The sequence below is a fragment of the Myxine glutinosa genome, chromosome 2 (genome assembly GCF_964187855.1).
Source record: "Myxine glutinosa chromosome 2, kmMyxGlut1.1, whole genome shotgun sequence".
Lineage (NCBI taxonomy): Eukaryota > Metazoa > Chordata > Myxini > Myxiniformes > Myxinidae > Myxine > Myxine glutinosa.
This window is the reverse complement of record NC_136262.1, coordinates 169566671-169581649: the sequence shown is the minus strand read 5'-3', so window position 1 is coordinate 169581649 and position 14979 is coordinate 169566671. Positions and strand designations below refer to the sequence as shown.

The following is a 14979-nucleotide window of genomic DNA, read 5'->3' as shown; positions in this document are numbered from 1 at the left end:
CCTGACCAGACAACACAGCCAGCGCCGATTGCAGTGGGCCAGAGAGCACCGTCAATGGCAGCCAGGACACTGGAATCACGTGATCTTCAGTGACGAATCTAGATTTCTGGTCTATCGTCAAGATGGCCGCATCCGAGTGCGCAGACAAGTGCATGAAGACTACAACAAAGATTGTATAGTGCCAAGAGTCCAAGCTAGAGGTGGTGGGGTGACCGTTTGGGCTGCTTTTCATGCAGGGGGCAAAACTGACCTGGTTGTTCTGAATGGAAACCTGAACCAGTTCAAGTACAGGGCCATTCTGGAAGAAACATTGCTTCCATTTGCTCACGCAGCATTTCGAGGAAACTTTGTCTTCCAAGATGACAATGCACGGCCTCATCGTGCTCGCATGGTCCAACACTTTCTTCCTGACCCTGGTGTAGAGCATATGGAGTGGCCTGCCATGTCCCCGGATATAAATCCGATAGAGAACTTGTGGGCAGAATTAATGCGTCAAATCGACCACTTGGACCAGCAGCCGACCTCTGTGCGTGAATTGCAGCAGACTATTGTCACTGCATGGCAAGCGATTCCTGTCCAAACCTTGGCAAATCTCGTGAACAGCATGCCTTACCGTGTACGTGCTCTCCTGAATGCGCGTGGGGGTTACACAAAGTACTGAACTGTAATTTTACTGTCCATAATCCCTGTCATAATTTAGCTTTTGTTTTTGTTGAAAAAAATTTTTGGCTAATGTGCAAAATAAAGAGATACTTCTGGAAAACGTACGGAAGTTTAACACAGTACTGTCCATGAATTGAGTTCGATATCAGTTTACATCACTTTCAAGGATCAATTTATTTGTTTCGAAATGTCAAATGTGGTTTTTGTTTCTTTTAAAGGTCACATTAACAAAATCTAGAATAATTTCAACATAATTCCAATGAACTTTTGGTTCTAAGACATCTTGAAAAGTAAGTTCACCCCCACAAAAAAAATATTCCATATTAAATGCCAAGTCTGTAGAAGTCAATCTTCTACGGCCGCGAGTAAAAGCTGAATTATAGTAGCACATTCATTCAAAAAGAACCCGGGCAACGCTGGGTGCTTTCGGGTAGTAAATAATAAAAATAAATAAATAATAAAGAAACTAATAAATTTAATAATAAAGAACTAATTCCCTAGTAGGGAACCATTCCCTCCCTCCTCTTCCTCTCTCCTTTTCCCCTCCCTCCTCTCCCGCCTCTCCCCATCGCATCCGACTAGATACATTCAAAATGGCTACTAGAATGCATATTTGCCAATAAAATGTCAATATTCGTCCAATTTTCTCACCTTTTGCTGCAACCGAGATTTAAAACATCTTAGCAACTATGAAAAATGAAATCTGATGCTGAATTAGAGTCGAAACAAAGTCATGCAGGAGTCTGAATTGACTTTATATTGCAGGCCTTAATTTAATCTAAAATGCATTTTTGTCTAAAAACGCTAACTTTGGTCCAATTCTCTTCCCGTTCTTTGCAAATGAGTCTTAAACCATCTTAGCAACGATGAAAAAGAAAATGAGATGGTGAATTAGAGTTTCGGTAAAGCTGTGAGAACGTCAGAAAGCATGAGCCTGACAAAAGAGGCTGATTAGGCCTCAGAGAAATGCGGAGCGAACAAAATGGTGGAGATGAGATTTTGAAGCCCCTCCTTGAACAGGGGAAGCCCCACCCTGAACAGAGGGGCAGACAGACTGGAGGAGATTATTACAGTGTAGATTAGATCGTAAAGGTCATATAAAGAAATTAAATCTTTTTTTATTTTGTGGGGGCCGAAAGCGCTTCCCTGCACCCACTAAGGATGGACTCAGGGATCATTACAAAATCGAACATTTTTTTCAAGTACAGTGGAACCTTGACTTACGAGTTTAATTCGTTCTGTGACCGAGCTCGTAACTCAAATTGCTCGTTTCTCAAATCAAATTTCCCCATTAAAATGCATTGAAATGCTATTAATCCGTTCCAGCCCGCCAAAAACCACACCAATTTTTTTTACAATATACAGTATATATAAAAATATCTCGCGCTTTATATTTCACCTGTATGCAGCATACAAGTTGGCAGGATGGCCTGGACTGGAGGTACGCACACTTGACTCTAAAGTCTAAACTGTCCAGCCTGGGTTTGAATCCCGACCCAGCTATAACCTGTCATGGGTGAATCACAGGCAGGGTGATTCATCAATGTGTGTACCGCTAAACTGGGCGCCCCGTTTGCGTCCCATTAGTTGTTGGATGTTAAGGATCTCACCGTGTTTTCCACAAAGAGAAGGCGAGCTATCGCCGGCACTCTGAACAAGTTGTGGCCTGGCATGGCATGAACATGAACATGAACATGAAATGTTCGACATGAACATGAAATTTTCCAAAATAACCAAAATGCGAAAACAAAAATGCAGCGCTATACGACAGAGATACTGTACTTGCACGGCAAGATAACCACGTGACCGGAACCCACCTGGCGGCGTAAACTCAAAATAACCAACATGCGAAAACAAAAATGCAGCGCTATACGACAGAGATACTGTACTTGCACGGCAAGATAACCACGTGACCGGAACCCACCTGGCGGCGTAAACTCAAAATAACCAACATGCGAAAACAAAAATGCAGCGCTATACGACAGAGATACTGCACTTGCACGGCAAGATAACCACGTGACCGGGTGGCGAAAGCTCGTAACTCAGATCTCGGCTCGCATCTCAAAGCAATAAACCGCCCGAGCGACGGCTCGTATCTCGAAAAACTCGTAAGTTGGGGCACTCGTAAGTCAAGGTTCCACTGTATATTGGTCGGTTGCATTCGTTATTCTGTTGGTTTGTTTGTTACTTGTGAAATCGAAGATTTTTGAAGTATATCGGTTGGTCTTGTGCGTTATTCTGTCTGTCTGTATGTCAGTCGCCTACAGGTCACAATTTTCAACTGATCTTCACCAAACTTGGTCATAAGCTGGTCATAAGCAAGAAGCCTATTGTTTATGGGGTTAAAAGGTCAATAGGTCAACATAGACCAAAGGTCACCAATTTTGTTGAATTTCTAAAATGCTACATTTACATCCGAATGACTTTAAATTTTAAGAGGGTTTGCATACCAGGTCAGTGAATTCAACCACCAACTGTTTTTGAGGTCAACATAGGCCAAAATATCAACATAGGCCAAAAGGTCAACATAGGCCAGATTTCTAAAATCCTCAATTTTTATCCGATTGACTTGAAATTTTAAGAGGATTTGCATATCTGGACACTAAATTCAACCACCAAGTATTTTTGAGGTCAAATATAGGCCAAAAGGTCAACATTGACTGGATTTCTAAAATCCTCTATTTTCATCTGACTTGAAATTTTAAGAGCATCTGCATACCAGGTCACTGAATTCAACCACCAATTATTTTTGAGGTCATCATATGCCACAACTTATTTTATGGATTTCCCAAGTATCGTGCTATGCATCACATATTTCTTGTTACTTGCAAAATCGAAGATTTTTCGAGTATATTGGTCGGTTGCGTTAGTTATTCTGTCTGTTTGTTTGTCACCGGCCTACAGGTCACAATTCTAAACCGATCATCATGAAACTTCACCAAGTTGTAGAGGTCGTCACATTCGAGATTGTAGAGGATATTGATTGAGGTCAAAGGTCATATGGAGGTCAAATTTCTAAAATCGCCATTTTTCATCCAATTGACTTGAAAATTGAACAGAATTTGCACATCGTCACTAAATAGGGAAACCAACTATTTTTGAGGTCAAAAGGTCAACTCAAGGTCAAACTTCCAAAATCATAAATTTTAATCTGAAAAACCGTCAATTTTCATCCGATTGACTTGAAAATTTAACAGCATTTGCATAGTGCCTCACTAAATTGGGAAATCAACTGTTTGAGGTCAAAAGGTCAAAAGCCAACTTGGGTCAAACTTCTAAAATCATCAATTTTCATCTGCAAAATCACCACTTCTCATCCCATTCACCTGAGCTTTGATCATGATCGTCAATTTTAATCTTGATGAAATGGACAATTTGATGGATCAATGGCAACCTTTTTTTGGCAGGGAGGGGGTGGGTGGATTTTGCAACTATCGTGCTCTGCATGACATCTTCTTGTTTTAATATTACCTTTTTACATAACTACAAAGGCTTAGGCACAATAGAGCGATTAAAGAAAAATCCAAACTGTTAAATCCAACCTTCAAATATTTTGTTTTGCCCTAACAACTCCCCAACACTCACTGATGAACCTCTGATTGACCATCTCTGAGAAAAATGGCGACACAGACAAATATCACTTATAGTATAGAAAGTAGGCAAAACACAAAGACAGCCCAAACTTCATTGTTCAATTTTATTTTAAGTTTTGGGCACAGGCGACGTCATCATTCACAATTTTAAAAGGGCATTTATCCTCAACAAAAGGTCAGATCTATCTCAAACGGTTGTAACTTTTATTACAATGGAATAAAAAGTACATTTAGAATGCTTAGCATCAAGTGAAAGTTACCCCATAATTGTCTGTTTCCCCCAAAAAGACAAAACCTTGTACGCCATTTAAAAGTACGAATTCTCATGGCTTTAATGTGCCGCTCACAATTGTTACATTTTCTTTTTCACTTTCACGACACCAATAACTTAGGCAAATCGACACGAAGGCTGAATCTATCTAGTCACCAAAATGGAAACCAAATTAAATAAATGATAAATATCTCTTATAATGAAATATTGAGCTCATCTGAAATTACCATTATATCTGAGGAAAAAAACCCAAACATACGTTCATCGTCATGTTTCACCAATTTGTGCACGCATCGAAGGGTTTCACATCACGGTAACGCTTCATGTTTAAAAGCAGAAGAGCTGCAAAGTCGAGGAGTCAAAGGTCAAAATGTTTGTATACAAATACGTAGTGCTTTAAACAAACCGTTAGGATCTGGCCGCACAAAGGGCACAAAATGACTGACGAGACCCGCACAAGAAAGACTATTGATTGCCCGACGTCGGCGAGCCAGCACGTTGCACCCTTTCACAGGCCCTTGTTGAAGTAGACAGTTTGGACGTCATTGCCATTCTGGTGGATGTGCTCCTGCAGTGAAGGTTCCAGCCTCGTAACCGCCATCGAGCTAGGAGAGGAAATGATAAGGATATCGGTACATCTTGGGAATAATCGCATTATCATCAGAACAGGTCAAGGGTACCAATCGTCACACTTTTCCCATCATCCCATCGCGATTTTCAATTGTACACCTGTCACAGTGCAAGTGCTTTACTGACCCCTGCTTATTAGCCACAGCACAAAATATAGTTGCCCTAATTCCCTCCCACCCTCCTCCACCTTCAGGCCGTTTCCAGTTTGTCAAATGATTTTGAATATCCTCAATGCCATTGTACCATTGGCTATATTCCTAGGTTTCGCCGCCAATTTATCCGTGTGATGACGGTTAGAGTGGCCTTGCGCTTTACCGAAAACCCGTACACTGACATAACCTTGTACAAAAGAACACCGTCATGCAAAAATTAATAAATAATAATAATCTTGCATTTAACTAGATGAGCTTATTCACTTATGTGGTAACAGTATGCCTAGGAACCCCAAAAAAAAAATTAAAAAAAATGCATAAATAAATAAATACATAAATAAATAATTAAATACATAAATTAATAAATAAATACATAAATAAATAATTAAATACATAAATTAATAAATAAATACATAAATAAATAAATACATAAATAAATAATTAAATACATAAATTAATAAATAAATACATAAATAAATACATAAATAAATCTATATATATAAAACAGTTTGTGTGTGTTTGTGTGTGTGTGTGTGTGTGTGTGTGTGTGTGTGTGTGTGTGTGTGTGTGTAATGTTACCGATAGACTCCTAAACCGAGAGGCTCACGTACTTGATATTTGGCACAGACATGGCCATTGAACCTGGTAAGAACATGGCCGACCGAAAAAATTTCATAATATTTTTAAACCATATTTTTACCTCAGCGCATTTCAGCGAGGCATATTATGCACGGAATCTGACCGGTCGCAGAGCAGCGCGCTGATTCGCTCAGAGCGATCACGTGATGTTCCCTGCCGCCATTAACTCAGTTATGCGTTCGCACATATTTCAGAGCGAAAAGCGATTGCCTTTTTTCACATTTAAGCGACGAACATTGCCATTCACACCACATAGGTTTTTTTCCCTTTCATCTTTAGATTCATATTTTTTGCCATAACATAGCGCATTATGGCTCTCTCGAGCTCGAGTTAGCCAATCACCTGGGAGCATGAGGCCACGTTGGCCACGCCCACGACAGGACGCAGAGTTGCAATCGATCGCTCAGAGCGATCACGTGATGTTCCTTGCCGCACGACTATCTATATATATAAAACACAGTGTGTGTGTGTGTGTGTGTGTGTGTGTGTGTGTGTGTGTGTGTGTGTGTGTGTGTAATGTTACCGATAGACTCCTAAACGGAGAGGCTTACGTGCTTGATATTTGACATAGACATGGCCATTGAGCGTGGGACGAACATGGCCGAACTCAAAATATTTGACGATCCATATTTTTTATTCATATTTACCTCAGCGCATTTCAGCGCACGGAATCAACGGAATCAGAGCAGGTGGGCGCTGATTCGCTCAGAGCGATCACGTGATCACGTGATGACGCTATGACGCTATGAACGCTATGAACGATATGACGCTATGAACGATATGACGCTATGAAAAAAAAAATCGCTATGACGCTATGAAAAAAAAAATCGCTATGACGCTATGAAACGCTATGATGCTATGAACGATATGACGCTATGACAAAAAAAATCGCTATGACGCTATGAAAAAAAAAATCGCTCGCTTTGCCAAGGGGCTCGCTCCCCCTCCCCCCCCCCCCCCGGCAATGCCGGGTACTTCTGCTAGTACATAAAAAAATACATAAATAAATACGTAAATAAATACATCAATAAATACATAAATAAATACAATAAAATAAAATAAAATCAATCAATGTCCCAAAACCCTACGGAGATCCCTTTTCATGTCCCATAACATCTGTAACTCAAACAGCTCTGAGGAATACTGTGGCATCTTTAACATCCACCAGCTAATGCTAGCACACTGGATACCCAGCTTAACGGCCACCGGAGGTATGGCACACTTCGTGATGCAACTTCCCACATGCAAACCACCAATCCGACAGTTTATACTCGGGTCAGGAATCTAACCCACACAAGACAGCTTGGTGGTACGTGTGCTACCTCTGCACCATCCTGTCAAACTTCTGACGATATAGGTGCAGCCAAAAACATTTTTTTTAAAAACACTGGTTTCAAGATAGTGTTAAAAGGGTGTTTGAGAGGGAAAGGCAAGCTGTGCCATAACAAAAATTGATGGAACTCATTATATAGTTGTTGAAGCATTAAACTGTACATGAATGACACTGTACCTCTTTTGGGGGAACAAAGCACAGCAGAGAGGTGTTGCAAAGACCAAGCTGCGCAGAGGGATAGAGAGAAAAATTACTTCAACAGGAAAGTCAATACAAGATTAAGACACTTCATTAAGGGTGCATATCCGTCTCTCTTTCAGAAGTACCCCACGCTTCAGTGTCAATGCCACCGAAGCAGCTTCCTGAGTAAGGCTTATACTGGGTGGTTTGCCTTTGCCATTACCTGCCCAGCAGTAGTTAGGGCAGGAATTTGGAATTTTTTCAGGGTGCAGGCGATAGCTTGCCTACTCTTTGTGACCCTGTGTGACCCTACAGTCCACCCTGTGATCTTTAACGTCCACCAGAAAATGCTGGCAGACGGGACGACCAAAGCTGGCAGATGAATCTCCCTGACTGTGAAACACCAGGGTGACAGTTTATAGCTGGGTCGGGAGTCAAACACACGCTAGACAGCTTGCAGGTGAGGGTGCGTATGTACCTCCAGTCCATCCTGCCAAACCAAAGGTGCATCATTTCACGATAAAGAAAAGAAACAAACAGGAAATCTTGATATCCTCCAAAACTGGATGTTCAGGAAAGTTTACACTAATGGCAAAGGCTTGTAGAGAACGAGAAAAACAAAAAGTGGGAAATTGCTAAATATATTTAAAAGTTTTATTTTCCCTCCAAAAATGAAATTGAAAAACTAAAAAATCCGAAATGTTTCAAAATTGTTTACATTGGAAATTACTACCAAACCGTACCTTGAGCAACATTAACAATCAAACAAACAAAGAACACACACACACACACACACACACACACACACACACACACACACACACACACACACACACACACACACACACACACACACACACCTCGGTCATCAACATACCAAAGTCCGACGAGTCCCACTTGAATGGGAGCTCCAAGCCATGGGAACCTCTGCAGTCAGAAGTAATAGAACAATGAGCAACTTGCACTCAAAACATGTATTACTGACTTGCAGATGCTACAGACAATTGACCATGTCGTGTTTCTAGATCTCTTGATAAAGGAAGGGGAAGAGGGGACAATCCTCATCAATTTACAAAGCCTTTGCTACATGTTAAAGGAGTCTGTACGCAAAGGTATTCACCTTTACTACCTCCGTTAAAATTCCTCCAAAGAAACCAATTCTTGGATGTAGATTTCATTGAACATTTAACATCAACAATTTTAAGGACATCAAGTGACCATCGACACATCAATCCACCAAAGGTGGATGGCGGTTATGTTTTCACCCCTGTCTGTCTGTCTGTGAACAAGATATCTCAAAAAGTTATGGATGGATTTGGACGAAACTTGGTGGACGAGTTGGTTAGGTGACAAAAACAAGCCGATTAGATTTTGGTTCAGGTCCGAATCCAGATCCGGTCTATCAGTGGGAGACAAAACAAAATGTTCAGCCTGGCGGAGGTATGCGCTCTACCGAGCGCCTTTGTAGTTGTTTGTGTTAACATTTTAGCACACGTGGTATAAAAACCACCGATTTCAAGTGTCATTCTATTGGTCCATTCTATCGGTGCATGACGTCCGATCCACCTTTTTAGCTCTAATATGAGCCTAGACCAAGTATACAAAAAAAGGCAACGTCTCATCCAAAAACATTCACACGATTGCGGCATCATGTGCTGGAGCCCCACCCTGTCAAAATAAAACTTTCCTCAATCTCTGAAGTGGAATGTCATCCAAATAAGGAACCAAAATCTTTCAACATCACGAGATTTCTTGCATCTAACATTCTCTTCGTAAAAATTGAGGCCTATAAGACTGTCTCTGCAAATTGCACATCGCACCCAAAATATTTCCTATTATTACGAAATTTTGAAACACCCTGTACAATGTTCAGATGGGCTTTATCTAATGCCATATTTATCATCAAAAGCAACAATGGCACGCAACAATCAAATTTCGACAATATTTCACCGATCTGAGCACCAACCTTCATGAAGGCTCTCTTGTCTAAAGCATTCATGATGAATGGTGGAATGCCTGCGAGACAAAGTGGAGATGCGTTATTGAGAAAACTCTAAATTAAACAACCACTTAAACATTGCTAAAGAAAGTTTGATTGTTTGAAAAAATAATTTTGTTTGTAAATAATTTTGTTTGAAAAACCACTCGTTACCATCTCCATGTTCAGTGTTATCTACGGGCATGACCTTCTTCTTCATTACAGTTGCCTATTCACTCAGTCGGAGAATCTCCAAGATAAAAAAGAAGGAATAAAATTTTCTGAAAGTTTTGTTTGTGAAACAAAATTTTCTCAATTCAAAACCTGTCACTTTATCTACAGGTAGTGTAGAAAAAAATGTAAACACCAACAGAATGTCACTCCGTAGGCCGTAGGGTGTTGGGCCACCACGTGCATCCAGGATGGCGTGGATATGACGTGACGGAGTCAACAAGGGTCTGGAACTGTTCTGCAGGAATGTGGCACCATTCATTCATAAGGAAGTCCTCCAATTCATATCAGGTTGATGGATGTGGAAACCGCTATCATAGGCACCTCTCCAGGCATTCCCACAATGCTCTATGGAATTTAGGTCCGGCAATTGGGAGGGCCGTGGAAGATGGGTAACTTCGTCCTCATGCTCTTGAAACCATTCGGTGAGTGACAAATGTCCTGTGGACTGAAGCATTGTCATCCAGAAAGACCCCTCCCGGAAGGGAAGAAATGATGCATCATGGGATGCAGATGATCGCTCAGGATGACAACATAGCACGCTGCATCAACGTTGTCTTATAAGGGAATGAGTGGACCCAAGCTATGCCAGGAAAACGTAGCCCACAGCATTATGGAACAACAGGACCTTTTACTGCTGGAACCAGGCACTCGGGGCTGTCGAGATCCCTGGGCTGTCGCCACACGTGCACACGTCCATTCATCAAGATCAATGGTGAAGGACTCATCAGACCTCATCACATTCCTCGACAGTTCATTGTCTATGGTTCTTGTACCACAGGACCTACAAACGGTGTTATGAGCAGTTTGTGCATAGCAACCTGGCTATGGTATCCCACCCTGTGAAGTTCTCTTCTGACTGTTTTCGACAATACAGGGGCTCACGGCCCACGTTGAACTTTGCACAGTTTGTCCGCCATTGCTCTCCTGTTTCACCTCGCAGTATGCTTATTTTTCGCAGCCTTTCCTGCTTTTTCCCAGGCTGCCATCACCTTCTTGACAGTTCCACATGACATGTTAGCAATTTCTGCAGGCTTTGTCACTGAAGCGCCTGTTTAACTGAAGTCGCTGAAGTCATGGATGTCTCTTCTTGTGGCCATGCTGGCTCTTAATACCCGATCTTCAGTAATATTCTTGTTGGTCACAAGATAAAACAGTGGAGGCGACTTCTGTCATCATCAGACAGCAAAACCAATCTCGTCAAATTTCACTCGCAGGATTGGCAAAAACCGCAGCTGCGAACAAAGCTTCAGGACATAAGAATGTATGTCATGTGTGCTGAGAAATGCTTCTAATTGGCCCTTGCTGATTCCACTGTAGTCAAAGATCTGTATTCAAGGCAGGAAGAGGCAGACACACGCATGCTGCTAATTTCAAAACATGCTACACCAGACTCGGCTTATGTGATCATTGCCTCTGAAGACACGGACGTGTTCATAGTCTCTCTGGCATTCAACAGTGACCTGCACTCAGCTGTGCATTTCAAGTGTGCCACCAATAATTGAGTGAGATTCATTGATGTAAACAAAGTCACTGCAGCAGTTAGTCAGAATGCATGTAAAGAATTACCTGGTTTGCAAGCATTTCACAGGATGCGACACGGTTAGTGCTTTTGGGGTTCGAGGAAAGCTCAAGGCTTTAAAACTGGTACAGAAGAGCACAGAGTACCAAGAGCCATTCACTCAGTTAGGAGATGTGTGGTCACTGCCCACAAACTTGTCGACTGTACGCTGTCTAATACCAGTGAGGCTAACGTGCTTCGGTATCAGTTGTCCTTAGCGAAACGAGGTGAGGTAGAATCTGGTCGGCTGCCCCCATGTGAGGATTGTTTGAACATGCATGCTTTGAGAGCAAGTTACCAATGCGCAGTATGGCATCGCAGTCTAGAGAGAGATCCCAACATACCAAATCCTGCAGAAGGGCATGGATGGAGTGAAGAGGATGACCACCTTGTTATTTCCTGGATGGCAGGCCCTCCTGCTCCAGATGTCATCCTTGAGTTTATGTCATGCAAATATTCCAAAATCTGTAAGCTTATGGATTTGCCTGTGTCTTGCGAATGGGCTCAAACGCATGGCCACATGCAAGCTGCAAACTTGTGACAACATGAGAGATGACGACCTTGTGGAACCAGACGATGATACGACTGTTGACGAAGGCGACGATGATCGTGAATAGGAAATCAGGCCATAAGGACTCCGTATCAAACTAATTTGGTTACAGTGACGTTCTTGGTATTCAAATATACACTTCACTAAATGTTTTCAATAGTACGCGCGTTGAAAGGACAGAAAATGTGATTGAACTCGAGTATTATATGATATTACCAGATTACGCATATGTGAATTGAACAGACTTGTGTGGTCAAAACTTGATAAGAGTCACAAAGGGAGGAATATCTGATTTGAATTCTAAATGTGGATATCCAGGCTTGCATGACCATAGTTTGATAATGATCTTACTGTGTATGCCACATGCACTGCTGCATTTCCAATAAATCATAAACAAATTGTGCAAATAATGGTGAAAATGGGATCCATTTTTGTTTCTCTACAATTTTCATTTTTTTGGTCGCCATCTTGAAATGGTTCATCGAACACAAGCTGGGACTTTGGACCATCTAAGAATGAAGATGTTAGACAGAAAACAGCGTGTTGTCTGACAACTATGTTGAGGTGGGAAACGGAGGAAATGAGGCCTACCCATGCCAGGTGCTGCCATGCAGATTCTGGACACGATGACTTGGCCAATGGCCTGTTGCGCCGCCTTCTCAGATTCTCCCAGTCGTTTACCATGCTCGTCAAACACAGGGATACCGTGCTTCAACTCCCTGTGGAGAACAAAACACTAGGTGATGCTCAACCATGCATATCCCAAGTACATCAGACGAACACATAAACTTACTTTTAACGGTTGCTCATATGATACATTACACACTACAAAGTATAGCCTGGGTTACCCTTCATATCTGAAGCAGGCCTTTCACAGGAAGCATAGTAGAAGCTGCAACTCTACTCTGAGATAATCGTGTATTTTTGGTGTCAGGGAAACGCCAGGAAGATCAGACCACTTGCTACATGCAGTCCAGGTAGGAATTAGTTATTTGTTCAGGGTGCCGGGCCGGAATAGCTCGCCAACTCTTCTCGAAAGACAACGTGGGATGTTTAACGTCCACCAACTAATGCCGGCAGATGGGATGCCCAGTTTAACGTCCATCCAAGGGACGGCACACACGTTGATGCCTCACAACCTGCCTGCGAACTACCAGGATGACAGTTTTTATCTGGGACGGAATTGAAACTTCAAGGAGAGTGTGCGTACCTACCTATAGGCCATCTTGCCAGCTCCGGGCAAGGCGATGCATCAAAGCATGTTTAACTCAGAAAACTATTCTTGTACACTCTCAAATGATTGAACATCCAAATGTACAATATTTGCCACAGATGCATCAAGAAAGCGTTCAGGCTTCAGCAACCTATAGGAAAAATGAATGGGAAACTTGTCCTAACTGTGAAGACTAGCATTATTATGCATGGATGGACAGCTAGAACAATGGAACCAACGAATTAGACTGAGATACGCTAACCGCCGTGGTTTGGTAAGCACGGAGAAGCTGACTGACGTTCCAGGCATTCAACTTTCGTTGGAGAAACAATAAGATAAAAAGGGGGAGAAGGCAACAACTCGTCTGGCAGCCTGGGGCTTGACAATGGGGCTTGGTCGATGGCACGTGGACGTACCTTTGTCTCATGAATGGGATGTTTATGCAGTTAGCTGCTGCAACGGCGGCAAAGGGTACAAAGCGTCCAATGAGTGGTGTTACATGCTGCAAATACACGAAAGGAAAAGCAACAGAGAACCAAGAAATATATATATATATATATATATATATATATATATATATATATATATATATATATATATATATATATATATATATATATATATATATATATATGTCTGTAATTAAATACAAACAGTGACAATCTTGAAGTACTAAAGGTGTGTTTCTGGAAAAGCATCAGGTGGGCATACGCCAGCCAACAAACATCACATATATACAGTGTGTCTCCAGTGGTTGTGTATAACCCTTACTGTACACAAAAAGCCTGCATACAGTGCCTCCAGAAAGTATTCACACCCCTTGACGTTTTTAAATTTTGTTGCGTTACAGCCTGATTTAAAAATTGATTAAATGGTTGTTTTTTTTTGTTACTGATCTACATATAATACCACATTATGTCAAAGTGGTATTTTATTTATTTTTTAGATTTTTTTTTACAAAATAAAAAATAATAATCAAAAACTGAAATGTCTCGAGTTAATAAGTATTCAACCCTTTTGCTATGACACCAAATTGAGACTGGATTGCAGTCCATTGACGATCCCCAACAAACTTGGTAGAACGAGAGCAATTTTCATGTGAAGAATGGGTAAACATTTCACCATCTCACTGTGCAAACCTGGTAGAGACCGACCCCAAAAACACTCGTAGCAGTCATTGCTGCAAAAGGTGTTTCCACCAAGTACTGACCGAAGGGGCTGAATACCTTTACAATCAGTGAATCTTAATTTGTAAATGTTTTTTCACGTATTCCTGACATGTAACCTTCTTAAACTATAAGTGTTTAGTTTGATCTCTTCAGTTATGAATAAAAAAGTTCATTCAGAAAAATAGTTTCTCCATAAGTCGTAATTCATCTAAATGTGGCATTATTGGTAGGGGGTGAATACTTTTGCAGGCCGCTGTATGCGTTTATGTATGGACATACATCTGAAAATCATAGAAAAAAGCTGGACTGGACCGATCTCTGCCAAATTTTTCATACATGTTGGTAGTTCCCAAGGGATATTAAAAAAACCCAACCCCCACCTATGAGGGTGGGGGAGACGACTTTCCAATGCTCCTGAAGAGAGCAGGTGGCTGTAGTACATCAAATTGGGTGAAAGTTGGAGGGCATGACATGTACAGATTGAACAAGTGCTCATCAAGATAACTTTGTAAAGTAATTGCACTTTTAATTGATTAATAAAAATAAATTTAAGTTACTTCCATTAAGGTTATTTTATCATGCTGTAAATGTCAGACAAACCAATAAAAGATAATAACTGTGTACAATAAGCAATTTCGTACCTTGGTAAGCGAGTTTAGGCCGAGCGCCGTAATGACCGCACCGGTGGTTGCGCACACGTAGGCCGTGCCAAGTTGGCTGCAAAGCGAGACAGGACTGCTTATAGCCATCATAATCAAACTTGTCTAATTTTCAAGGCATTTGCAAGAATCTGGAAAGTTTTCAGGTTGAAATGGA

General features: G+C 41.4%; 1 protein-coding gene across 4 annotated transcripts in view; it reads right to left on the bottom strand.

Annotated features, from left to right (window-relative positions):
- Positions 1 to 4346: 4346 nt before the first annotated feature.
- SFXN1 (sideroflexin 1) overlaps positions 4347 to 14979 on the bottom strand; it is a 41335-nt gene continuing 30702 nt past the window's right edge. For all 4 annotated transcript variants that reach the window (XM_068101450.2, XM_068101334.2, XM_068101449.2 and 1 more), the window contains exons 5-11: positions 14805 to 14880; positions 13411 to 13496; positions 12373 to 12500; positions 9428 to 9477; positions 8339 to 8388; positions 7459 to 7506; positions 4347 to 5132 (exon numbers count right to left, since the gene is read on the bottom strand). In XM_068101450.2, the coding sequence (XP_067957551.1) occupies positions 5036 to 5132; positions 7459 to 7506; positions 8339 to 8388; positions 9428 to 9477; positions 12373 to 12500; positions 13411 to 13496; positions 14805 to 14880 (535 nt within the window). In that variant the 3' untranslated portion in view covers positions 4347 to 5035. The remainder of the gene's footprint in view (positions 5133 to 7458; positions 7507 to 8338; positions 8389 to 9427; positions 9478 to 12372; positions 12501 to 13410; positions 13497 to 14804; positions 14881 to 14979) is intronic.